At 41.9% G+C, this 27,567-nt stretch overlaps 1 protein-coding gene and 3 long non-coding RNA genes across 8 annotated transcripts in view; 1 reads left to right on the forward strand and 3 right to left on the reverse strand.

The window, feature by feature from the left end:
• LOC120314197 overlaps nucleotides 1–2,639 on the reverse strand; it is a 67,866-nt gene extending 65,227 nt beyond the window's left edge. Inside the window, exon 1 of the long non-coding RNA XR_005558370.1 lies at nucleotides 2,516–2,639. This is a non-coding gene — a long non-coding RNA (uncharacterized LOC120314197). The remainder of the gene's footprint in view (nucleotides 1–2,515) is intronic.
• LOC120314194 (cyclin-dependent kinase 4 inhibitor B-like) lies at nucleotides 1,889–13,272 on the forward strand. Its single transcript, XM_039357040.1, has 2 exons — nucleotides 1,889–3,081; nucleotides 11,187–13,272. Exons 1-2 carry the CDS (start codon nucleotides 2,893–2,895, stop codon nucleotides 11,442–11,444), a joined length of 447 nt encoding a protein of 148 aa, XP_039212974.1. The 5' UTR covers nucleotides 1,889–2,892; the 3' UTR covers nucleotides 11,445–13,272.
• LOC120314195 lies at nucleotides 6,473–23,124 on the reverse strand. 5 transcript variants are annotated; one of them, XR_005558366.1, is made up of 4 exons: nucleotides 17,932–22,093; nucleotides 11,171–11,384; nucleotides 10,211–10,478; nucleotides 6,473–7,361 (listed from the first exon to the last, which is right to left on the reverse strand). It is a non-coding gene; the product is annotated as an uncharacterized LOC120314195 (long non-coding RNA). The 5 variants fall into 5 exon arrangements; XR_005558364.1 differs by lacking the exon at nucleotides 6,473–7,361 and adding an exon at nucleotides 23,067–23,124 and having other exon boundaries at nucleotides 9,357–10,478; nucleotides 17,932–21,670; XR_005558365.1 differs by lacking the exon at nucleotides 6,473–7,361 and having other exon boundaries at nucleotides 9,357–10,478; nucleotides 17,932–18,006; nucleotides 18,305–22,093.
• Nucleotides 23,116–27,189, reverse strand: LOC120314196. The gene is made up of 3 exons (XR_005558367.1): nucleotides 26,508–27,189; nucleotides 25,626–25,826; nucleotides 23,116–23,176 (listed from the first exon to the last, which is right to left on the reverse strand). It is a non-coding gene; the product is annotated as an uncharacterized LOC120314196 (long non-coding RNA).
• Between the last annotated feature and the right edge of the window lie 378 nt (nucleotides 27,190–27,567).

The raw sequence follows: 27,567 nt of genomic DNA on the forward strand, positions 1-27,567 counted from the left end.
CCAGAACAGATCTTTTTTTTTTCCCCTAACACACATGTATCTTGATTATCTATAGAAAAGGTGAAAAAAAGTGAGCATGTGCTAATCAGGCTTAATTGAATGCCAAAAAGATAATGATGTGTAGTGGTGAAGGAAAAGTCTTCATCATGGTTCAGTCCAAGTCAGAAACAAACAACATGGCGACTGCTTTAGAAAGAAGGTTGCAGTTTATTGAAAAGGAGAGCCAAACAGAAAGATGGCTCTGGAAGAAAAGAAGAGTGAGCACATGTAGGGAGTGGGTTTTTACACCCTCTGGTGCCTTTTGTTTGGAGCTGTTCCTGTGGCATGAACTTTGACCTGAGACTGAGTGTGCCTTTCTGGTATTCTGATGGTGGTGGGTTAGTCCTATTATGTCCTAAAGTCATATCCTGCTTCCCTGGGACTGTGGCTGATGAGTGTTGGATTTTTTGGTCTGAGGGATTGTTGATTCTAGGGATCTTTCTTCCTAATCCCAGTTTCCTGACTCCAGTCTTTCTGACAAGATTATCACATCTGCAATTCTGCAGACTTGGTTTCTGTTTGGGACAAGGAGACTTGGGGGCGGGGTTGGTTTCTGCTTTTAAAATCCTTTAGGGAAATATATTCTGCCTTTTAAATATTTCCAAAAATATTTCTTTCTCTGGGGGGGGGTGACTTCCCACAGTAGGATATATCTAAAAGAGAGAGAGAGTGAAGGGGCCCTTAACTTTTATTTTAAAGGCTATTATTGTGTGGGGAGGTATTGATGACAGTTTTAATGAAACTGAGCAAAGCATTAATCTGAATGAGTCTTTCCCTCTGCACTCTGCTAAACAGAGGAAGAGAGGGAAAAATACCCCAGTTATTCCATTCCACTCCATTTGGGCTCTGGTTATACCCCTGCACAGTTTTGTCACATACACCTGTCCCAAAACATTATCTCTAAAAGAAGCATAGTCTTTGGCCAAAATGAAAATAAATAAAAATGTTCCCTAAAAAAACAGCTTAAACAGTCCCAATGAAAGGTTATGCTGTATATTTATAGTCATCTGACAGCTCCAGACAGATGGCTGACTATGAAGTTCATCAGCACAGCAAGCCTGGACTTGTCCTGAGATCCTTCTTATAGATATAACAGGAAGTCCAAATTTGGTCCCTTGAAAACAAACGTTCAGACTGGAGCCTGCAGAGATGATGAGGTCATTAGAAAAGCGAGTTTGTTTATATCCTTGTTTCCACAGTGGACCATCAAACTCTAAGGAATCCAAGAATGTCTCTCTAGAACTGGCTAGCTGTTGCAATGGTAATGTTAATGTTTTTCTTATTTGGATGGGCTTATAAATGACTGTTTGTGCAAACTATCTCTGTGCTCCAGAGGGTGGATTGAAGAGTGGGGAAGGGTGGGAACTGTGTGGGACTGCTCTATTTGATCTCTGAATCACATGCTTTGGGGTACTTCAGGTGTTCCTACTGGAATGCACCCGAAGACGGACCCGTTAAATTGGGATGTATTTCTGAGGGAGCTACCTATGTTCACAACAGACTCTTTCCCATACAAAACATAAATATGTCATGCTATTCCCAGGCACACAAAACAGAATTAACTTAAGTCAGGAGGGGTCTTCAAACTTGGCTCTTTTATGACTTGTGGACTTCAACTCCCAGAATTTCTCAGTCAGCATGCCTGGCTGAGGAATTCTGGGAGTTGAAGCCCACAAGTCATAAAAGAGCCAAGTTTGAAGACCCCTGACTTAAGTGCTCTGCCTGAAACCCCCCCCCCCAAATCCTTCCCCTCCCCATTTTGAACAGATTCACCCAATATATCAAGCCAAAGGTTGGGTTCTCCTATCACACGCGACACAGCCTATTCTAGCAGCCTGCGTGAACTCGGTCACAGCCCGCTACAAAAAAAAAAAAAAAAAAAAAAATGACGAACTCGCTATTGAACCTATGCGAAATAGCATCAAATCGTCTGTCTGCTGCTAGCTCGCCTGTCTCCCCCCCCCCCATGAAATGGGTCTTTGCCATTCCTTTTCAGCTTAAAGTCGGACTGAATGAATTTAACCCTCGACAGCCCGGCATCAAATTGCACTTAGCGTTTGGGAGACAAAGGAAGCAGGGCGTGCACATATATCCGCGGGCACACTCGTAAACATACGCAGGTAGCCAAAGCCTCCAAGACGGGTTGCTCATAGGCTTCAGGGTGGTGTTGTGGACTGTACCATTTCTAACCATAAGGGAGCGCACTGCTCTAACCCATTTTCTGCCCAATTAACTGGGCAACAACCGCACACAAGTCGGAAAAAGCATAGGCCGATTTAACTTCTGAGCAAAGGTGCCAAAGTGTCTTTATTTTGTTATTTAATAACAGAGACGGGTCTTCTACGTCTTACGTCACGCAAGGGGCCTTTTCCCAGCCGCGCTCAAAACCATCGCCCAATAGGAAGAAGCAGAATCCCCGAATCCAGAATTCTGCCCCACATTCCGCGCGCAACACAGAGCAGCTCTAAAGACGCACCGAAGGGCGGAGGTTCCATTCAGGACAGGGATTCCAGCATTCTCCGCGAAGTTCGACAGCAGCCGCCGGCATTTACCGAGCGCATGCGCCCCCGCAGCTCAGTCGCCGCCTGTTTCCCTAGCTACCGAGCGAGGGCGCTAGTGGAAGTCTTCAGACGGTCGTGCCCCGGAGAATTAAATTTCAGCCGATGAAATCCGGCAGCCTTTCTCGCTGTTGCGTTTAAGAAAGGAAAGGAAGATCGGTGGAAAAAAACAGGCGAAGACGACGGCGACCTCCTAGGGGAGGAAATTGTCCGAAGGGGACGACGAAGAGGAAGCCAAAGTCTGGCTCGTGAATCCTTGCAGGACTGGGAAAAAGACGGACCCGCCGGCTGGCAGATGCACCGACTTGGCGCTCGCCCTAGAGACACCGCTGAATCAAACATGGAAGCGCCAAATAGAGACAACTGTCAGGCGAATCAGCTGGCCAACGCTGCTGCCCGCGGAGATTTGGAGACAGTCGCGGGGCTGCTGGAGAGCGGGGCGGACCCCAATGCCATCAACGGCTTCGGCCGGACTCCGATTCAGGTGGGACCTTCTTGGACCTATAAAAGGAGGAGGGGGCTGCAGTTTCCACTGACTAGTCGCTCAGCATGCTGGGCTTCAAACATTTCTTGGCTTTGAGGGTCTACCGTGAAGTCATGGCGGGGGGGAGGACTTGCCTTCTGGTGTCTGTTTCCACCGCGGTTGCTCAAAAACTGCAGCCCTGTCACACTGATCGGGGTATATAGACGCCTCGAGCTTAACTCGAAAGCTGTTTTACTCAGGTTCCGGGCTCAGCGTAAAGAGCTTGCAGCCCAAGAGGGACCTTTAGGAACCCTGAGAAGTCTGTCGACCTCTCCATTCCTTTCCCCGTGTCTCCCTGCTACCCACTCTTCCACACGCGCAGTCCCTCGGTAGCGTTTGGCTGCCACTTAAAAGTCATCTGGATTGTATAATTAATTCAGGAACCACAGGAATGGCTACTGTGCCGAGTCAGCAGCCCTGAAAGCACACTATACGCTGCTCCTAAATAGATGAAGCAGAAGTTCTGTTTAGGACTGTATATAGGATATTTATTGTTTTTCTCTTTTTTTTTTTTTACCCCCTTCGGGGAAGACAGTAGGATACTGCTTCAAATTTGAGGAGAAACATTTGTCCAAGCCCTGACCAGGGAGGAGACTATATCCACAAACTTAAATCAACATTGTTCAGCATTATGTATATATTTCCTCTCTTGTGGATTCAAGTAAGAAAATAAAGGGCAGGAATAAAAAAAAGAGGAAATATTAAATATTTTTCTCCCCCCATCCGTTTTACCAAATAATTATTAAAACTATTTCACAAGAAGGATATACCAGTCACGAGCTAGTATAGTCTAATTCATTTTTGCCAGTTGATCAAATTAGATATTTTATATGAGGAACATAAGATATCTTGTAAAAGGGAAATAAAGTAGAAGGGCAATATGTACATTTCAAAAGCAAAAAGCATATACATATACATGTTTCTAGATATATAATAGATGTAATATATAGATTTATAGATATATAAAATATATCACCTTTTTAACTAATTTTAACGAGGTTTAATCATCCTTGCCTCTTTCTACATTTTTAATTTTTACAGGGTGTTTTTATATTTTGACATTTTATTGTATACCGCCCAGAGTTCCTCCCTGAGTGAAATGGGCAGTTCAAAAATGTGAAAAATAAAAATCGTCATAGGCCAGGGAAAAAAACATAATACATTTTTTTTTCAGAGGTTCACATCAGAGGATATATTCCCTTCTCAAGGCTGGGTGGTCTGATTTATTTGTTTGTTTTTTTAAAAAAGTGGTTGCGTTCGAGCCGAACAACGCAAGGCTATTTCTCGCTTTATTCTTTAACTGATTCGAATCCCTCCTCGATAATCAAGCATTATTATAAAACAATCCACATTACTAAAACCTGGAACTAGTTACAAATCCCATATTCATCTACTCCTGTACCGAACTGCAGCAAACAGATTTAACGTGGGGGGGGGGGCATGACGAGGTAAAGGGTGTCTCGGAGGGTGATTTTCCTTTATTTTTCCTTTACGATCCTGTTCGCACGGAGAACTTTGTGGATTTATAAACTCGGGTTTTAGGGCACTATTTCACTGCCTTGGAGATCCACGGCGGCCTTCTCCCCCCCTCCCCCCCCCCCATTAAATACTGAGATTTCTATTCCCAAGAATTGCGGAGATCGCGGGTCGTTAAATGTCCCTTTGAAGGCGAAGAAATAAAGAAATATAGTCATCCAGGTGCGGTACTGACTGGGTGGCACAAGCCAATTTTTCGTCTCTCGAGAAGTTTCCCTCCAAGCTGTGGCGCGATCCTGAGTCTACCTGCTAAGGCGATCCAGAAAAAAAAATAAGGACCCTTAAATGGGGTGATTATGTCTCTTTATTGATGCCTACTGGAAACCGAAAGTGCAGGAATGTTGTCTCATTTACGCGGTATGCCTGAACGTTAAATAAGCAAGGTAGGAACTCCTCAGGTGGAAATTACCTATGAAGCCTAGACGGAAATTATTTTCGAGAAATCGTGTGTCTGACAGGTCTCTGTGCTTCCAAAAGTTCACCACGTTTCTTGCCTCGACGATTCTACTCGGCGTCCGTTTCCCCGGTTGCGCCGCCCGCCTTAAGTTGGAAAGACCGAGACGCAAATATAGACAAGGACTTTGATATCGCTCTGCAACGGATACGGTCTACTCTACACCGTTACCCCTCCCGGGGGGGAAAAAAAGGAAAAAGTTTGCTTTTTTAAAGAATTTGAGCTAATTAGAGAAACGTTTCCCAAAACAAACGGGGGGGGGGAAATCCTATTAAGAGTTTTAGATAAAGTTATCCCCCCCCCCCGAGCAGCTTTCGCCAACTCAAAGCTTGAAATGTCTTCGAGAATTTGCAGACAAAGGCAAACTAGAGACGGCGATCTTGGTAGTAACTGCAAAGAGTTTGAGTCTGGAAGCGCTGCTGGTTCAGAGGGGTTTTTCCCCCTGATCTTCCGATCAGCGCTGTTGCTTCAAGAAACGTACAGTATTCCCGTTTTCCTGTTTCATGGCAATGGGAGTTAATGCTTCCCTTCCATTAGATTGTGTCTCGTTGTTTTATCTACTCGGCGATGTGAGTAGACCGTTACCAAACAAACAGCAGATACCGATACGATTATGGGGTTAGGGTTAGGGTACTGAGAGCAAAACAAAACATGGTTTTGGGAGGCCGTGTTTAAACCGACGGATATTATACGTGGGATGATACGGTATTGTGCTTGCGATAAGGCAGGGTGTCCATGAACTCGCTGCACGTGGGTATCTGCCTTTAAATATCGCCTTCTGATCTCATTGGACCGTAATGCCCATCGTCCTCAACCAATATGGGGGTCACCATCCCTGCTTAGTACTACTATTAAAGTTTACATTAGGACGAGCGAGGTACCGAAAGGGACTTCCTGAATCTTGTTACTTGCGCGTAAAGGAGCTTGCTTTCTCTCACTTAAACTTTGGATAAAACCGTTCTTGCAAACTGCAGCCGTATCTTTCACGTGGGGCTAAGTTCTCCCGACCTGCTTTCCTTTCAAGTCCCTGGAGCGGATTAAGCGCCATTTTAGCCTGTAGTCTCTTAAGTCCAATTATACACGCTAGGCTACGGCACCGGTCGCTGGAGCAAACGTTGTCTTCCCTTCGCGGTTTTCGCGCGTGGCTTTTGCTCCTTCAGAAGATGTAGCGCTCCCTTTTTCGGATACTCTACGGCAGGGGTAGGCAACCTTGGCTCTTTTATGACTCGCTGGACTTCAACTCCCAGAATTCCTGAGCCAGCCATGGCTAAGCATGGAAACCTCTCCCTTTCTCCTCAGCATGGCTGGCTCAGGAATTCTGGGAGTTGAAGTCCAACGAGTCATAAAAGAGCCAAGGTTGCCTACCCCTGCTCTACGGCTTTGCGATTGGTCCTGTCCGATTGCTTCCTTGGCGCGGTTTTGCTGAAATGCAAGACGACTCAGCACGCACGACGGGCCGGGCAAGCCATCGATCGGAGTACCAGCGCGGTCACACTTCAATAAAAACAACCGCCTGGTTCGAGTTAAGTGGTTACTTGGATGGGCTCCGTTTCCCAGCGGTCTTCGCAAATCGCTTTGACAAAAAAATGTATTGGCCCATCCGGCTTCCCTTTTGCATTTAGATTTTAGAGAGACGCGCGGCATCTTATTATTGAGACTTTCTGTAGACGCATCAGTCTTTTATAACATTAAATGTCAATATTTGATCTTGATAAAAGGATGGCTCTGTGCCCGGTCCCATTTCACTCTCGGCCTGTGGGCCAATTAGTCTGTTTTTTGTTGACTCATAATTCTCCTGCTGCCTTTTCATCTCTACTCTCTCCACACCTTTTCCCAAACCTCAAACTGCCGACTGCTTTTTCAACTATCTCCTGTCTGGTTCTCTTGAAAGGGCCTTCTCTGTGATGCCAATTCTGGAGGCCGCTTATTTTTTTTCCTATTTTCTTAGAGCAGGGACAATTGTTCCCTGAAATGAAGCAACACAGTTAGAGCATATCGGGCACCCACACAGAAGAATTCATAAGTCACCTTATTCCTGGCCTTAGATAAGCAATAAAAATGAACCCGCAGCAAGTGAAATAATTATAGCCACCTTTCCATATTTGCAACAATCCTAGAACAGTCCAGGACTTGGCAAGATGATGTTTTTTTGTGAATGTACGCCCTACATTTTTAATGCATAGGCATCGCTGAGGGTGGCCAGCCGCTATTTAAAGCAGGACAAGGTTCAGTTCGATCTTGAAATTAAATTCTGGATTAATGAGAAATAAAAAATGAGATTAACAATAGGCTTACCTAGTAAATATTGTAAAATAAGAGCAGGCCCCGTACAGGATAACGTCTTCAAGTAACATTTTGCATAAGCTGTGCTGTGGTCTGTGCTCTTCCCAAAGAGAAAACTTTTATCCAATCATTAAAATAGCAACCAGATTGGCCTTTTGTGGCAGGGAATTCCATAGGTGAGACAGGGACTCAGAAAAGCAATTTCTCTTGTCACACCAAGAATTCCTCTGCCACAGTTGTGATCTATTCTAGAGAAAGGGTTAGGGAAATGAATAACCTTGGAAGGAGGTAGCCTCTTATTTCATCTGGCATTATCTGTTTTCTATAGGACTCTGATGTGCGTCACTAACACTGAATTGTGCCTGGAGGCTGACTGATAGTTCGTCCAATCCTTTTAGGATCAGTAATTATTTGGGCCATGTGCCCATTAATAATTTCTGCATTCTGCATTTTGTACCAGTTGTGGCTTCTGAATACTATGATGAAGTAACCCCAGATATTGTGATACACATTGCAACAATCTGATAAGATTGAACTAAGGGCATTTCTCACTTGCAGCTGAGTACAAGCACAAACTTAGTACAACACCTTTCCCCCCCCCCATCTGTTGCCATGACATTGACTACATCCACACCCACCTGAAAAGGAGACATATTTAAGCATTCCTTGCTACATTGGTATTTTCCCCCTTAAGCCCACAAGTTTAAGGCTAGATATGAAATGTGTAAAATCTTTCACACATGCTTCTTTCCACCGACTACCAGGGAGACTGCAATGATAGGAAACAGAGAGGACAGTGTCTTCACACAGTAGTGGAGATAGACTCTAAGGCAAGCATTGGTGTATTTACTTTGGAGCCACTTTAACTCCAGGTGACAGATTTGACAAGACCCTACAGTCTTCTTGGCCACATTTTCAGGAGTTGTTTGCCACTACTCTTTTCCTAAGGCTGAAAGACAGTGAGTGGCCCCCAATTACCTAAAGCAGAACTAAAATTCCACAGTCTGCCTATTGCCTATTTTCTAATCTGGTGCCTTTAACCACAGCACAAACCTGGCTGTCTTTAAGGCATGCATTACCCAGAGCAAATCTGATCTCTCCAGGAATAGGAGAGATGCAGTTGGCACATCAGCTTAGATTGGATAAAGGAGCTCCTGGCTACAGCTGTCATTTAAGCCTCCAAATGCTAACTTGAATCTCCTAGAGACTGCAAGCCAGATTCTTTAGGAACAGGAGAGCAGGATCCATCCAAACAGGCGGGATCTGCTTTCTTAACGGGAATATCCTTCAAAGTGTCTTGATTGTCTTTATTAATTTCTGTGAAGCCATTATCAACATCAACCACTCCCCCAAGTTAAAGAAAAAGAAATATTGAAGAAAATTGATGACAATGTATCCTAATTGTGATACATTGTGACTGTGAACTTCTAGCCTAATGCCTTGCATTCTCAGCATCCTGTATGTGTGTGTGTGTGTGTGTGTGCTTATTCAATTTATATTGAAATTACAGTATAACATATGAACTCTGGATAGTACAGAAAACAACCCTTGTAAAGTATGCCCTGTAGGCAACATGAGGCCAAAATCATAAGGATGATAGGGACCTTGATAACCCCCCCTTTCCCTCCCTCCCTCTCTCTCTCCATCTCTCTCTCTCTCCTGTGTCTGTGTGTCTGTGTGTGTCTGTGTGTTCCTCCATTTTTAGAGCTTTTCCTGAAGGAGTGGTAGGATGGGTGTACAGAATCTGTTTAGGTTGAACATCAGAAAGAAATATGTAACTGCCAGATGTTCTCAGTGCTAACCAAAAATAAATTGTATTTATTTGAATTGTTTGGATCAGGCTAAGGGTGTACTTGACCCTGAGATTGCCCAGTGTCAGTATAATACTTTATTACTAACCCAGATTGGTTCTTTTCAAAGACGTTTTCCAACAAATAAGGCTGTCATGAACCAATCACATCCATCAGAAAAAGGAGTTATACACTTTATTTCAGATTCCTAGGTATTATATTTTAGTTTTGGTGAATAAAATATAACTGACAGCTCATCTTTTGATAATTTATCAATTGCTATTTGATACATTCAAGTCTGATTGAAAGAGGAAGCTCTTTGTTTCCAAAATACATAGGTTTTTTTTATAATAACATATGGTATGTCATTTATGCTATGCTGTGCTATTTGTGTTATAACTAAACTAAACTCTACTAGGAAGAGATCTAGAATTACAGATGAATTGAAATAATTTTAAATTATTTTAAATATATTTGAAACATAAATATATTTATCCCAAAAAAAGATGATCCTGAATTTAAAGTAATACCCACCATCGCTACCACAAAAGAAAGCCTAGACAGAAAATATCTCAGCTGTCCCAGTATCACACTTTCAATAAATGAAAAATAACTCTCTCATTTTACAGATAAATTACTTTGGAGGAAAAGAAAGAAAAAAGATGGATCCCCACTAAACGTAGTGACAAGGGAAGGGAAAGGGGGCCAGAGAAAAATGGGGCAAATCTATTTATTTCTGGGAGTTTTAACCATTGACAAAGGGGAGAAAAAAACACTGACCCTTGTGTAATGCAAGAAATAAATGGTTGCACATTCAGACAAGCCAGGATGGAACTGGAGAGACATCCCTTTCTCTTACAGGATATGATGTTAGTATCAAAACTAGACACCCTGGTTTTCTTCAGCAATAAGGAAAGAAGAAACATGGTTCCAAGTTCCTTATTGGCAGTTTCTCATATCAGTTTTCCACTAATGATATAAGGCATTAACGAATCCTTCTTGTGCCAACATCACTAATCTGTCTTACCTCTGATGTAATACCCATTGCCAGATTTGCAGGTCCTTAGAGGTGATAGGCATGCTGACTGGTTTTCTCTTCTGACTTAGTTGTTGTCCCATTAGCACATCATTAGCCAGTGGGGAAATGCATTCCATTCAGGATGCTGGAACACCTGTGATGTGGATATGAAGTCAAGGCTTCCTTCTGCAATTTGAAGACCTCCCATGAACTTAATCTAGGCAGAGGGTCAATTTCTGTTCTGACATTCCATTTGGACAAATTGCAGTGTGACTTTCTGAAATTCAGAAATAGGGAAAGATAAATCTATCACGAATGTGCAATTATGAATAAAACAGGCACCATTAAACATGCCCTAGGGGAATTATCAGGGCCTTAAAAAGCCCAACAAATCACTCTATGACTGTGCAGATGGCTAAGTTCTGTCAAAAAGGCATAACTGAAATTGGTTAACCACTAGGCAATCGTGTTTTCTATTTCATTGGAAAAGAGTTCTGGGGTGCAAAATGACCTAGGCTGGAAACGAGATCAAAAGGAAAGATGGAGGTTAACATAGCGTTATGCTATTGCTGTTAATAGACGCAGGACCTCAGCTTCCTGGAATTAATTTAATTTCAGTGGCTGCCTGCAAGTGTTCAGAATAGTCTTCCACCCCACCCTTGCCATTTGAGGTGCTTCTTTCAACCAAAAAGGACCACCACTTTCTCTCTTTCCAATCTTTTATCCCATTGCAGGTTTTAAGACCAAAGATATGACTCATGGTTCATTCTGTTTCAAAGACTAGGGTTGTGCTCTGGGGACTATATGCATGTGTGAAGGTGGAGGGAGACTAAAAAAAAGTCAAACCTTGAAATGAGAGTCATTCCAGTTAAGACTAGAGTGTTACGGTCTAGGTAAGGTGGCTGTTGCCAAAAGGGGAGCTGAAATGTATAGAGGACGAGCATGCCCAGTCAAAACTCAGCTTTTTACTTTTTCTCTCCTCCAGGTTATGATGATGGGAAGCGCCAGAATGGCAGAGCTGCTGCTGCAGAGAGGAGCAGATCCCAACCGGCCAGACCCCTCCACAGGTGCAACGCCAGCCCATGACCTGGCCCAGGAGGGATTCCTGGACACCTTAATGATCCTGCACCACTGGGGGGCTCGATTTGATCAGCTGGACAGATGGGGCCACAGCCCGCTAGACCTGGCAAGACAGAATGGGCAAAACCACGTGGTTGACTACTTACAAGAATTATCTGGTTGAAATGTTTCAGTGTGAGACATGAAGAAGCAGTAGAAAGACTAGAGCAGGAAATGTTCCTGAAAAGTAATGAAAATAACAGCAATAAAGACCATGGTGGCTTGGACAGGCCTGGGGTGTTCACACTAGATGCCGTTTTTTCCCTCAAGACTTATGGAAAGACTAGAAGGAACATGTTCTTTCCGACTGAAACTGGAAACTGAAAAACTGGAAAAAAAACTACTTTTTTTCAAGCTATTCTCATAAAAAAAAAAAAAACATTGCCTGCATCTAGGAAATGTATCAATTGGGACAATTGTGAGTTCTCTCTTCTAGCCTGCTAATCTGACTGTACGTGTGCTCTGATTTCCTCCCCATTTTCCTCCCCCCCCCGCAAACAGAATTGCGGCTCACCATAGAATTCTCCTCCATCCCCTGCATTGTAGAGCATGGTTCTGATGGTCTTATGTTAATTTGTCTTGCTTGTGCAAAATAATTTATTCCTATTTGGAGAAGAGAGGGGTTGAGGGACAGAAAGAGCTTCAGATGAAGCACCCTTTCTGATCTGCTTGGGAACACAATGCTCCCACCTACACACACATACACATCTGGCTGTGCTGCGTCATTTGGCTTCTCCTTGCAGACTTCTTCCAACAGACTCAACAGCTTGGCAGAGATTTCAGCCCCACGACGGTGAATGGCCAGAAAAACTCTTGTGTTCAGAGCAGTTCAGCTTCCCAAGCCAAGACCGGCCATCTTGTCACCAACAGAAGAGAGTGCTGTCAACCCCGTGGTACAAAACATTTTGTGGAGATGAATCCAAGTCATTTCTGACAGCTCTCCTTTCAGGAATGCTTGCAGAGGAGGTTCAAAAAAGACAAGATGGCAGGTGCAGCCATATGATCAAATGCCTTTTCTACATGTGTCGTTCATGTGCGCCCCCCCACACACACATACACACAAAAGAAGCAGGGCTTTGGCATGCAGTTATGGTTTCCCTCTTGCCTTTTTTGAATCTGCTCCTGAAATGTCCTCACTCCCTCCTTAATGATAATGACTTTAGATGGCCCACTACCAGGTCTGTGGCTTTGGGCAGCAGACGGATAAAAGCATCAAATTTAGGGCCCTTCCCATTCTCCGGCCAGAACAGTAGGAATGCCTCTGCTAGAGAGTACCACATGTAAGTGGTAAATGAGTAACAAGTAACAAGTCCCAACAAGTAACAAGTCTCATTTGGGATCATCAAAGTAAAAGAACCTACATTGGGAAAAAACAAAACAAAACTTTCCACTTTTACTACTATTGCTACATCATCAACATCACTGCTACATTCCTTAAACCAAGATACACACACACACACACACACATATATATATTTTCTTGGCAGGAAGATGCAAGGGAACATAGTGTGTTCATCTTCTCTTGGTATATTATATGACAGTATAAGATTCAGTATTCAAAAGCAACAGAAGTGCTTTTGAGCACATAAGAGTGCTGTTAATTCCTGAAAATGCTGGGTTTCTGGCAGCTGCTGCTTATGCTGGGTTTCTGGCAGCTGTTCTTGGCAGGGGTTCTGTGCAATCCCAAAATAAAACTGGTTTGAATTAAGGAGCTGTAGACATTGGCTACACTGATACCCCTGTACGCTCTAGAATATCTTTTTGCCTTCTAATCTGACATGCCACACAGCCTTTGTAAATCAGAGACTATAATGTGATGCATAAATACCTGGGAATTGTAGTCTTAAAAGATATGGGGGAGGCTAGATTATAACTTGTCAGTGGAAAATAATGATGCTATTTTCTGTAACATTTTAAATGACAATTAACAGGCTATAGTATCTTTTTGGAAATCTCAATGCTTTCTGGATGAATTATTCTATTTTTAACCTCTAGAGAGAATTGAGGCAAAAGCTGGTCAGTAGAATAATAATAATAATAATAATAATAATAATAATAATAATAATAATAATAATAATAATAATAATAAGAAGAAGAAGAAGAAGAAGAAGAAGAAGAAGAAGAAGAAGAAGAAGAAGAAGAAGAAGAAGAAGAAGAAGAAGTAGTAGTAGTTGGAAGGGACCTTGGAGGTCATCTAGTCCAACCCCCCCCCTGCTCAGGCAGGAAACCCTATACCATTTCAGACAAATGGCTGTCCAGTCTCTTCTTAAAAACTTCCAGTGTTGGAGCATTCACTCCTTCTGGAGGCAGGTTGTTCCACTGGTTAATTGTTCTGTCAGGAAGTTTCTCCTTAGTTCTAGGTTGCTTCTTTCCTTGATTAGTTTCCATCCATTGCTTCTTGTCATACCTTCACGTGCTTTGAAGAATAGCTTGACTCCCTCTTCTTTGTGGCAGCCCCTGAGATATTGGAACTCATTGCTTCAAAATGAAAATAACAGTAGGGTTGGAAAGCCAAATAGGATTAAGTCTATCTATGCCATATGCTGTGATTTCTTCACCTGAACTGAGGACCCATCAGAAGATGAGGAGAAGGATTGAGATAAAGCCATCCAGGGGGAGACACAGAGAATCATAGCCCTAACAACAGCATTAAGAGTGCCTCGGGTCTGGTTTGTGACTCAGACCTTGGACTCTTGAGTCTCTTCCACCTTCGGAAATGCCTCTGCTTCTGAGTATGACATGTAAGGAAGCAGAAGAAGGCTCAGCTGGGCAGAAGAACATTTAGCACAGAAGAGCTGCTAAAAGTAGGTGTGTACAGGAAATCAGAAATGACCATTGTGCTCAAGCAGGATCTGAGAGTTGCTCAATTTTAACTCCCACATAATGCCCGCACATTGGTCTGCCTCTCATGACAGCCCAGCCTTCCAAGCATGCCCTGAGCTACCTCCTGGTGTCTTGTTGCCAAGAAACCTACAGGGACAATATGAAAATGTTTTCCACTGCTTTCTTTGGGGATGTTCAGTTTTCCAAACTAGTCTATATAACCTTCGGATTTCTCTGGTGGTCTTCCATTCATCTATTAACTAGGTCTGACCCTGCTTAGCTTTTTGAGCGCTGCTCAGAAAGCCCAGGTGTGGCTCCAGCCCTGTACTTTGCTTTAAATCAATTAAGCTACAGTGCTAACCTTTTGATATTCAGCCCCGAGGGGAGTATGGTAGATCACCAGGCTCATGTCTCAGCCAAGTTTCCAGGCCAAATAATAGTTTGTTCTGTGCAGTGCTGGCATTTTAATCAGCGCCTGTGGATGTGGAGGCGGGGCAGGAACTGGTCCTTTCCAAAAAATGTTTGCTGACCCTTATATTAGATCACGGGTGTCCAACCTTGGCATCACTGGCTGGGGAATTCTGGGAGTTGACGTTCACAAGTCTTAAAGTTGCCAGTGTTGGACACTCCTGATTTAGATAATCACCAGATGGGAAGCAGTTTGGGGTGTTTTTAAAAGATGACTCTATAGCCATTGGATGTTCCTCAGTGTGCGGCTATCAGCTCTCTTTCTAGCAGAGCCACAAATATGGATTAAAGCCAAGGAAAAAGGGTCAACTGGATCAGCTGAGATTTTGGCAAAGAGAAGAGGAAGGGGGAATGAAGAGCAGTGGAACTGCAGTACATAGTACAAGCTGAGAATTCCACGACAAAGGAAGCAAAATCTGAGTCAAACCAAGAATTAAAACAGATTGCAGATTACTTTCAGAAAGGAAAGAAGTGACTGAGAAATAGCTCAGACAGCATTCAACAGTGCAACAAAAAACAAGAAATAAGAAAACAAGGTAGGGAAACGACAACAAAAAAAATGTCACAGAGCTGTGAGGTACTCCTTTACTTAAGAACAAGCTTGCTAGCTTGAAAAAAGAAGACTCTACTTCCTCTCCAAATGAGGTTTAAGAAAGATCACAAGATCATAACCCTTTAGAGGCCATCCCAAAGATTTTGGGAGAGCTTCATCTACTTACAGGTTCCACCATTGTGGCCATTTTTATTTCCCTAATTAACATCCAATCTCAACTTGATAAGGAAACTCTGTGTCAGGGAAATGGCAGTCTGCAGCAATTGTCTGATAGGAATGCGAAAGTATTCAGACTTTGTCCAGTTAAAACTTCTCATGTGCAGTACCTACCTAAGCAACGGCAAGGGGGCATCTCATGGTTTAAAGCCATATATATGTCTGCAGCTTGCTTACCTGGATACCAGTTTTACAGTGAGTGTGCATTTGTGTGTGTGCATGTTAACATGCAAAATACTGATACTGTAGGTTTGGTTTTAGAAAGGCTGTTAGAGCTATTTCAATCATGGCTGCTCCCTACAGAACAAGGTTGAAGAGAAGGGCATAAGTCTGCTTTGAGCAAATCTAAGTTGTCTTAGACTCAGACGCTGCCGGGCGCTACTAATTGCCATGTCACAATACCTAACAGTGCTAGATCCTTTACTAAAAATCAGTCTTATGGCATTGGAGCACTTCAGAAGAACTGGGCTCTGCTGTCTATTCTCTAAATCAGTGGTTCTCAATCTGTGGGTCGGGACCCCATTTGGCGTCGAACAACCATTTCACGGGGGTCGCCAAACAACGCAGTCCGCCATTTTTCCCCCTTTTCCTTAGCTGTGCTACTCCCTTTTATTCTATTGGCTTTTGAAAGCCAATAGAATAGACTCTCTTGAATAGAGTCTAATTCTATTGGCTTTCAAAAGCCAATAGGAATTGTCCAGGCTGTCTCTGCCCTGCTGAGCCTACCAAAAGTCCCATTCTGCAAATGGTGCTGCACCAGTTGAGTAGTCCTCGACTTACGACCGGTTGAGTAGTTTTTGACTTACGACCAGTTGGGGGTCGCGGCATTAAAAAGGTTGAGAACCACTGCTCTAAATAGCCTGTTTTGCTAGGAATCTTACACACCAGAAAGCAGTAATAACTGTACTAAGCAAGCTCCTAAACCAGGGGTCTTCAAACTTGGCCCTTTTATGACTTGTGGACTTCAACTCCCAGAATTCATCAGCCAGGCACGCTAGCTGAGGAATTCTGGGCGTTGAAGTCCACAAGTCATAAAAGGGCCAAGTTTGAAGACCCCTGTCCTAAACTGTCACTCCAAGCATATAGATTTGGATACATATCACTTCCTGTCTACTTTACCAAGGTTTAAAAGAATCTGTCTTCTTTTTAATAAGCCATATAATGTTCAGACAATGTTTAGGATAGCAGAGACTCTTTCCCAAAAATGCAGGGTTTTCCCTGTTAGAATTTTTAAAGACACCTCATCCCGATTCAGCCACAGTCTCTTGCTTAAGGCTACAGCCTTCTGCTAAGAATGGAAGATAATTATTATTATTATTTTTAAAAAAAGCAGTGTGGAGAGAATGCAATCATCCTTCTCTTTCATTCAATGACTCATTTTATGCTTAGTTAAGATATCTTCAGAGTAGAGTCAAGATTTTAAAACAACAAATCTCCCCACTGACATATTTATTTTTTCAATTTCTGTAACCACCATCTCAGCCTGTGGTATCTTATCCTTCACCTGGATCTTACTGACAGTTACTTAGAGGAGATTGTAACTTCCCAGTTTACTTGTTCAATGCAGTTCCAAGAGGCGGAATTATCCTGGTAAGCTGACCTAGAGCAAAATCCAAGAATTGAAGCAGTATACTTCCAAAAGGCAAGATTTTCTAATATTGATTCTAATTTGGATTCTGGTCTACAAACTAACTTGTTGGATATTCAGCCTTTGCCCTAAATCTTACACGGAAACCATGATTTGGTCTTGACTAACAGGACAACATACTACCTTGGTCTGTCAAATTTGGCTAAAATCTGATCAGACAATAATTATGACTATTGGATGCATTTACTTCCTGAACTGAAGATTGCAAAATTGCTAATTAACAATCTCTAAATGAGGAGGGAAGTACCTATCTGAATGCCTGCCCATATAACTGTTACCAGCTTTTCTATTTACAAGAATATGTTTACCTATCTCAAGGCAAACATAAGAATGAGGAGACCTTTTCCAGGAGGGTTTTTTTTAATTTGTCATCTATTTTTAACATTTATACCCATTCTTTCTACTTATACAATTACTCAAGGCAACTTAGATTGCTCAAAGTAGGCTTATGCACTTCTCTTCAAACATATAGGGAACAGCCATCAATGAAATAGCTCTAACAGCCTTTCTAAAACCAAAACTACAGCATCGGTAGTTTTGCATTTTAACATATGTACACGCAAATGCACACTCACTGTAAAACTGGTATCCAGGTAAGCAAATTACAGTCATATATTGCTTTAAATCACATGAGATGCCCTGTTGCCATTGTTTAGGTAGCTACTGCACAAGAGAATTTTTAACTGGACAATTGCTGCAGATTGCCATTTCCCTGTTTTCATTAACAATAAGAAACCACTAATTTGCAACAGGATTGTTGGGACAGAAAAAGGCATCCCCTTGTAACAACTCTCGACTTGGCTAAATAGTCTTTATATTATATATATCAAAAGTTAAAAAGTAGGATGTCTTTAATATGATATATACTGTATGCATATCAAAATTCCCAATTCGGAAACTAACCTGATCATTAGATGAAAAAAAGAGTCCACATCTGCCAGAGCACATGGTCTGGTATATTGTCTTTAAAAGTCAACACTGAAATAAAAAAAGGAATAAAAGATGTCAGTAAGAAGTAGAAGGAGGATTGAAAACACCCAGGCAGGAATTTTCCTATAAGAAATACTGCATGCTAGTAAAAAGACAAAAAGTAGCTTATGAGTGCAAAGTTGATAAATTTAGAAAGAAAAGGAAAAGAAATTCAACATAACCAGTTATAATTACAATTATAATTGTTCCAGAATAAGAAAGAAGGATTTTACTTTTTGAATAACTAATAATAAATAATTGGAAATAACAAATAACTGAAAAAAAAAACACTAAAGTTACAAAGTACCTTTTGCTTTCCAGCTTTTTATTATAAATTCCAGACAGGGATCTTCTGAGTTTTCTATTGTCTTGGGAGGGTCAACTTTTTAAATAAATTGTATTTCTTGTGATATTAAAGAGAGAAGATATCAAAAGGGTTAAACCTAAAATAAAAATAGAAACTGAAAGGAAGCCAAATAAAATAAAGAGTTTCCTTAATACCTGGCAATACTAAAGAAAAAACTTAGAAACATTGATATGAACATGCATACATACCCACCACACTATTCAGGCTAGAAGTAGTTTTACACAGAAAAGAAAAAGTAGTGCAGAAAAAGTAGAAAGTGATAGGCCTAAGAAATGAAAGATACGATTCATTTAAAGCCTGTTCACTTTATTATATACCAGTATTTTTTTTGAATCGGTTAATATACAATAAATATTCTTTTTCACATTTGTACATTCCTCAATAACTTGCCAAAGAGAACGTTGGTCTGCCCAACATAAACTACCCTTCACAAATTTTGCTTACTATCTTTTGCACCTTTTCAATCAGAATTCTGCCAAACACTTTCTTAGATAAATCTACATCTCCTTACAGTTTTTGCTTTTACCCTTGCACCCCTTCCCTTAGTATAGTACAATGTGAGTCATAACCACGAAGTGGTGTGTGTCACAAGCCAATGGGTGGAGAGTTGCCCAAAAGTGTCTCTCTCACACTGTTTTTCAAGTAGCTTAACCAGTTCAGTGCAAAGTATGTTTTGTGGAAAGGAATGCTCGGAAAGTTCCAGATCCCTCATAAAGTTTGAGTAGTCTTTGTGGGAAAATTAGCACTCTGGAATTTACTTTTCAGAAAGGATACTTATCTGGATCCTTTCAAAGCTCTGACCATTTGATCTGATGCTTCCTCTGTAAATAAATTGCTTACAAAGAGTGTAGTGAATGTGTGGTGCTGGAAGAAAGGGTGCCACGACTAATTTACAACCTGCCATTTTTTTGCAAACTGCAACTAATTTAAGAGTAGTTGAAGAACATTTAATCTGTATCAAAGAAACACCTTTTTATTTTCTTTTTTTTCCCATTGCTTTTATAAAATGATAGGGTGTGTCTTGAAAATGATGGCTAGATTTCAGGAAATTGCAAAAGTAACTTCCCCCTTACCATTAAAATATTTATTTAAATTTTTTCAAGGATTTTTCGATTGCTTATTTCCAATGAGGTTTATGAAGTTGTAAGGCTGAAGTTGTAAGATTCTTTTACATGATATATAAATTTACATTTAATTATTAACGTAAATAGTGCGTTTATTTATGGCCTAAACACTCTACTCAGTGAAATCATTAATTTTATTCACAGATAGGTTGTAAAAATTCATTTTATTATTGCAGAGAATTGATTGTATTGTAAAAATTGAGAACTGGTAACATGGAAAAAAGGCATTTTTCATCAGGTGCAGAAACAACTTTCACTTCTGTTAAATGAGTTGCACAGCCAGTTGCACAAGCCACATATATTTTAGTATTTCTGCAATTTTTATCATTCCTATACAAATTTTTGAAATACGGTACTCCTTCCATCACTTCAATTTCATCCCAAAACATCTGATTGCTCTTATTTTTAATTCCATTAACTCTCTTTGGGCTCCTTCTGTAGTCCTTTTTACTCATTTCCAAAATATGTTTGTGCTAATCAACTACATTATTTGCAACTCATTCTTCATAGATATTTTGCAAAATCTTTATTTCCCTTCATTAGCACCCATGTCTTGTATGCGGTTTTTCATCATCAAAAGCCTCTTCTGATGCATCATTTCAATAAGCAGCTTTTTTTTTTTACAAAACTCCACATACACACTTGTATCACACAAATCTTTTCACTGTTCTAATTCCCATATCCTCTTTCCCTGAGTCCATTTTCATTAATTCTGTCATGAGATGGAGGACCCTCAACAGAACAAGAGTTGTGCTTTCTTGTCCTGCTTTCATTCTACTTTTATTCTCATTACATTTCCTTCATCCTTCTCTTCCAATACATTTTTGTCACCTACCCAATAGTGGTCCATCCAGAACTGACAATCTCTCATCCCTTTGTATCTCTCCTTAATATTCTCTCTCTTGTCTCCCTCCCCCTCTCTCTCTCCCTCTCCCCCCTCTCATTAACAATCAATTTAGGGGTCCTTGGTATTCTCTGGGTTTGATTGTTTTCTTACAGACATTTCACTACCCCAACTAGGTAATATCATTAGTGCTAGTAAAGAGTGGGGTTTGTTTCAGCTTATATTACTCCTTACTAGCACTATAGTAATGATGTTACCTAGTTTGGTAATAAAATGTCTGCAGGAAAATGATCAAGCTCAGAGAACACCAAAGATCCCTCATTTCAACCCTGAGCTACAAATATTCTCCTTTATTGGTACAATCAGTTTCATAAATCTTTGAGATTTATGTTCCTGCTTTCTGATATTTATGTATAAATACTCTCAGGCCTAAGCCACATATGCAAAGCAAACATACATTTTCTGTGAAATCATTTAATTTGCTACAATGGCCTGTTTGCTATGACCATACCTCATGTTGTTCTGCTATACAATGTTTGAGATATAAACAACATGTTATATTTCCAAGTATTCCTAAAGACGGATAAGAGCTAGCAGCAGATCACAACAAATGAGTTTCATAAAGTATCAAAGGTCTGGGATATTCTAAACACTCAAAAGGAACCATCTCTTCGTGACCCGTTTCTCACTGGATACGTACAGTAGCCTGTAACCACCCCTCTGTGTAATTTATGCTAGCCATTATATTAACTTTAATCTAATTCTATTACATATCATAATTGCCTGGAAATGGGAAGGACTGAAATCCCCCTAGGAGTGTCAAGCAGACCTGTATTTACAGCGCACAAAACATAGCAGAGGATATTGATGTAATATCTACACTTGCCTGTCGTGGCCCTCTCCAAATTAGAAAAGTTGAAAATCTAGCACCCAAGGGGAAAAAAACGTTACAGCCCAAACTTTGCAATATCCAAAATGTGCCCATGTCTTTGGGGAAAGACAGTGTCAGCAAAAACTGAGGGAAATTTCAGTTAAGGTCATGATTAATAATTCTGGTTTGCTTCAGCCAAGACATTGCTTTCTTGATTATCCGATATTTGGGGGCAAAAAACGACAAATATTATTTCAGTATCTCCAAAGCTTGCCTCCCCTTGACATCATATGGGAATTTCACCAGTCAGCAACAGCCTGAGTTTAAGCATCATAACATCATTCTAACAAGTTTACTCAGAAGGAAATCCCAGCAAACAGGCATAAATATGAAGGATGATGAATGGAGAGTGGTGAAGAACTTTAGTCCTCCACATAGTGTTGGATTCCAGCTCAAATCAGCAGAACCTATATGGGTTAGGGATATTGAGAAGGGCACAGGTTATCCAAAAGCATTTGTCTACCTTCACATGCTTCTAACCATTCTTCCTTCCAATTCTGTTGTTTTCGTCTGTTGTCTCCAGAGAACCTCAGACAAAGCCCATGAAGGGTAATATTCTAAACAATACATTTATTGCAGAATTGCAGAAAAACCTGGGGGGGGGGAACATTTCAAGTTTTAGTTCAGCCAACAAAATCAGGATGTTCCGCTGACTCATAGCTGAACTATAAAAAAAAAAAAACACAGCAACATTTCTCTTCCCCCCAGCCAAGGACAAGATTTTGTAAGGAATTGGTAATAGCTCTGAATTGCTCACCCTTAGCAACTTTAAGATGTGGACTTCAACTCCCAGAATTCCCTAGCCCAGTGGTTTTCAACCTTTTTAATGCCACGACCCCCAACCGGTCATAAGTCGAGGACTACTCAACCGGTCGTAAGTCGAGGACTACTCAACTGGTGCAGCACCGTTTGCAGAATGGGACTTTTGGTGGGCTCAGCAGGGCAGAGACAGCCTGGACAATTCCTATTGGCTTTTGAAAGCCAATAGAATTAGACTCTATTCAAGAGAGTCTATTCTATTGGCTTTCAAAAGCCAATAGAATAAAAGGGAGTAGCACAGCTAAGGAAAAGGGGGAAAAAATGGCGGACTGCGTTGTTTGGCGACCCCCATGAAATGGTCGTTCGACCCCAAATGGGATCCCGACCCACAGGTTGAGAACCACTGCCCTAGCCAGCCACAACTTAAGATTGTGGAGGCTGAAAAACACTGCTTTAGAGCAAGGGTCTCCAAAATTGGCAATTTTAAGACTTGTGGACTTCAACTTCCGGAATTCCCTGACCGTGCCATGCTGGCCAGGGAATTCTGGGAGTTGGAGTTCACAAGTGTTAAGGTTGCCAAGTTTGGAGACTCCTGTTCTAGAGCAAAGAGCCATGGCAGAGACCCTTGTAAATAGAGAGGTGGAGAGCTGACTAGAGAGTAACAGAAAGCAAACACTGGATTCTCTAAATCCAGTGCAGAGAACTTGAAGTTTATTCTCTTTATCCCTTGAACATTCAGGGACAGGATTTGAAAACAAAAGCACAAAAAAAGACCCTTTGGAGCCTCAGCAGTCCAAATCAAGAACTGTCATGTTCAAAATGAAATGCCTAAGCAAGGAGACTGCTCTCCTAGTCTCTTTCCAGCCTCCATTGTGTCCATACAAGCTGTCAGCCCTGCAAGGTAGGTCTCATAGTCCTAAAATCACTTTTATTAAAATGTAACAAAATCTTCCAAGTCGGAATGTGCTTCCCCCTCCCCTGTTTTATTTTCACATGAACTTTCCTTTTCTTTAGAATAAAATAGAACACGGGTGTCAAACTCACCGTGTCACATGACGTGTCGTAACATATCACAACTTTTTTTTGCATTGCCGGAGCTGGGGGTGCAGCCTCCGTATGATGCAACCAGCCCACGGGCCAGCAGTTCGACACCCCTGAAATAGAATAACAGAGTTGGAAGGACTTTGAAGGTCTAGTCCAGGGATGGCGAACCTTTTAGAGACCGAGTGTCCAAACTGCAACCCAAAACCAACTTATTTATTGCCGGGTACCAGGTGGTCATGGCCCACAGGGTGGGCGTGGCTGTGGTGGTCATGGCAGATTGGTTGGATGTGGCCAAGGTGGGCGTGATCACCTTGATGTTGCTCGTGGGGAGGGACACCTGTGGGGGCTGGGCAGGGTTGGGGGAGATCCAGGGGGTCTCTGACAGGTGGGGCAGTGGGCAGGAGGCTCATTCTGCAGGGTAAGGTGAGGCAAGGCGAGGCGGGGGGGGGTGCCATTGTCACAGGGCAAGGTGAGGCAGGGGCCAGGGTGGCTGCTGCCTGATACCATCAGCCCCTGCACACAGAGGCCAGCAAGCACATGGGTTCTGGGATGCATCTGGCCATGTGGGACCTCGGCGAGTTAGCAGGCGGCTGGTTGAAGAGGGACGGTTGCCATCTCAGGGGCATGGCGTGCGTGCCCACAGAGAGGGCTCTGAGTGCCGCCTCTGGCATGCGTGCCATAGGTTCGCCACCACTGGTATAGTCCAACCAGGCAAGAAACCCTATACCATTTCAGACATTTCATACCACTCCTTTCTTTTTCTTTTTTCTTTTCTTTTCCTTTTTTTTCTTTTTTCTTTTCTTTCTTCCTTCCTTCCTTCCTTCATCTGTCTGTCTGCCTGCCTGCCTGCCTGCCTGCCTACCTACCTACCTATCTATTTATCTATCTATCTATCTACCTACCTACCTATCACAAATTTATATAGCCACTCAACTCACACATAGGTGACTCCGGGCACCTTACAGTACAGGTAGACCTCGACTTACAACAGTTCATTTAATGACTGTTCAAAGTTACAATAGCACTGGAAAAAAATGAATTATGACAATTTTTCACATTTACGACCTTTGTGGCATTCCCATGGTCACGTGATCAAAATTCAGATGCTTCATACTTGTGACTGTTGCTGTGTCCCCAGGTAATGTGATCGCCTTTTGCAACCTTTTGAAAAGCAAAATCAATGGGGAAGTTTGGTTCACTTAACAACTGCATTACTACCTGCAGTGATTCACTTGACATGAGAGTGATTCACTGTGGCAAGAAAGGTCGTAAAATGGGGCAAAATTGATTTAATTGTCTTCCTTAACAGAAATTTTGGGTTCAGTTGTGGTCATAAGTCGAGGACTACCTGTACTTAAAAATTTTAAAGCTCCGCCCCCCCCCCCCCATGGCTGCAACAATACAATTAGATGAGCCTCTTGATCAGCTCTATTTTCATTTGCAGTGCCCAGGCCTACTGACAAAGCCACATTTTTAGGGCCTTTTGGAAAAGGAACAGGAGGGGGAGAGTGTTGATGTTCCATAACAAAAGGGGACAGCACCAAGAAGGCCCTTTTTCGTAGTTCCCATCAGATGACAATATATAATTGATGGGATCTGAAGCATGTCCTGCCTTCCAGCTCTAGTGGGCCAGGTGAACATAATAGGGAAGAGGGGGTCATTCAAATCACCTGCGCTGTCTGAGAGATTTTGACATGGGTTTAAGCCAGTGGTGGTGAACCTATGGCACATGTGCCAGAGGCAGCTCTCAGAGCCCTCTCTATGGGCATGCACGCTGTTGCCCCAGCAGAGTTCGCCAGAGTAGCGAGCATGTTGCGTTTGGAAGCAACAGGGCAGGAAGTGAACGAGCAAGCGGCATTGGCCCCCTGGGGATGCCCCGGAGATGGCGAGGGACTGGCCCTGGCCATGCTCACCCAGTCTGCCATGATCACTGCAGTCACACCCACCCAGTGGACCACGCCCCCCCTGAGGTCACCACAATGCTGATGCAGCCCTGGCACTTTGCGATAAATAAGTGGGATTTGGGTTGCAGTTTGGGCACTCGGTCTCTAAAAGGTTCGCCATCACTGGCTTAAGCCATGCTTATATATTTGTTGCATCGGTAATCGATCTTCCTTCATTCAGGCTATCTTCTCTGCTCACTAAATAAGCAGCTTCTTTCTTGTGTAGTCTCTGGTTCCCTTTCTTCCCACTGAGGACAAATTTCCAAATTCAGGAACCAGTTGCCTTTTCTGCCTTGGCAGTGAGCTGTGTCAAGGGCAGGGCAACAGAGAGAGTGTTCCAACAAAAGATTTTTCTGTAAGTTTCTCTTAATTGTCTTCTGGAAACTGCATTTCTCTATTAACCTTCTTCTCCAACCTCTTACACATTTTCCTTCATCGGAGCAGCTTTTCTATTTCAACAAGCACTGAGTTTGTAAACAGTCATACTCTGCTACTCAAAACAAGGCTAGTAATTTTCCTTCACAAGAGAAAAACCAAAAATCTATTTTTATTTTTATTTTTTGCTTTCAGCAGCAGTAGCAGCACCTAAAAATTAAGCACTGTATTACGTTAGTACCTTTGCTGTGGAATTGGCTTTAGTCAAATCTTGAGTGCTGGGGCTGTAGTGCTCAGATGACTCCTGCGTCATAATTTAGGCCTTGAGTTTAAAATCTGGGTCAGTCGTGCTGTAGATTTGAAGAACTGCTATTTCTATCTAGGTTGAAAGTGGAAGTATTCTTTTGGTGCACATGAATGATTCTGAGAATAGGAGTCTGACCTGAACAAGAATTAAAGAAAGGACTTTTTAAATATAATGGAAAGATGTACAGTATTTACAGGAAATACATCATAAAGATAATCAAAGATTAGCACTTAGCTAGCTGCATCTTATCAAGTGGACAATCAAAGAATGTGTGCTCCATGTATGTGTGTAAAAAGAAGCAGTCAGACAGAAAGAGCAGGCAGAAGAGTAGACAAAGAATGGACACAGAGTAAATCTTTAGCACTCTACCAACACCTCAATGTCCTCTTATAGTCAGTAGGTCACGAGGTGCTGAACAGTCACTTCCATGAATTACACTTTCAACAATAAAATGACAAATAAATAAGACATGGGCAGTATATACCAAGGTGGCGCAGCAGTTAGAGTGCAGTACTGCAGGCCACTTTAGCTGACTGTGTTCAGCAGGTCAGCGGTTCAAATCTCACCGGCTCAAGGTTGACTCAGCCTTCCATCCTTCCGAGGTAGGTAAAATGAGGACCCAGATTGTTGGGGGCAATGTAAATATATATATACATTGCTTACTGGTGTACACCGCTTACAGAGTGCTTGCACTTAAAGCGGTATATAAGTCTCATAAATAAATAAATAAAATATACACCTTCAATACTGCCCATCTGACCATATTTTTGTTTTGTTTTGTTTTGTTTTGTTTTGTTTTGTTTTAAAAAGACTCACCCTGAAAAGGAATCCTGGCATGCAGCACAGCACCATCTTTTGTTCTTTATTTTCTCTTCATATGTCCCAGACAGGGCAACCTAGATATTTGGGGATGGGCCACCTATCCTTAAAATAAAAAAACATTTAAGTATGGTAAGAAAGAGAATGATGAACAAGCTTATCAATTTGCCTCCTGGTTAATTGGGTGTCTTGGATTAGTTACACCTACCACATGATTGGCAAACTCCGCCATGTCAATTCCTACCAATTTACCCATGATGTTTATTGAAACAATATAGATATATTGCATTTTCTTTATCCAGGATGTTAATGTTTTTTGACATCCCAATCTAATCTGTGGCTCTGGGATTTCCTAACAGGTCTCCCATCCAATTCCTAACCATTTCTAATCCTACCTAACTTTTTGATATTAACAAAAGTCAGTTATAGATTACTAGTAATTGCAGATATATTAAAAGTACTTGTGTTTCTAAAAAGTGCACATTAGGGAAAATTGCAAATTTATTAGAGCATATTGCAATTCATGCTTTGTAACTTCCATTAACATGGAGCCATCACTGACAAAGTACTCATTACTATTGAAGATGACCTGGCCTCTAATAGAAGTAGCAGTCACAATAGAACAGTGGTTCTCAACCTGTGGGTTGGGACCCCATTTGGGGTCGAACAACCATTTAACGCAGTCCGCCATTTTTCCCCCTTTTCCTTAGCTGTGCTACTCCCTTTTATTCTATTGGCTTTTGAAAGCCAATAGAATAGACTCTCTTGAATAGAGTCTAATTCTATTGGCTTTCAAAAGCCAATAGGAATTGTCCAGGCTGTCTCTGCCCTGCTGAGCCCGCCAAAAGTCCCAGTCTGCAAATGTGCTGCACGCAGTTGAGTAGTCCTCGACTTACAACCGGTTGAGTATTCCTCGACTTACTACCAGTTGGGGGTCGCAGCTTGAAAAGGTATGATAACCACTGCAATAGAATTACACCGATTCAACCTCAGAATCCAGTGTTAAATTATGGAAAGATTTGATTTGTCTGTATCTTTTCAACTTCATTGCAGGACT

The sequence above is a fragment of the Crotalus tigris genome, unplaced genomic scaffold, assembly GCF_016545835.1.
Source record: "Crotalus tigris isolate CLP2741 ecotype Arizona unplaced genomic scaffold, ASM1654583v1 scf7180000018862.1388955, whole genome shotgun sequence".
Lineage (NCBI taxonomy): Eukaryota > Metazoa > Chordata > Lepidosauria > Squamata > Viperidae > Crotalus > Crotalus tigris.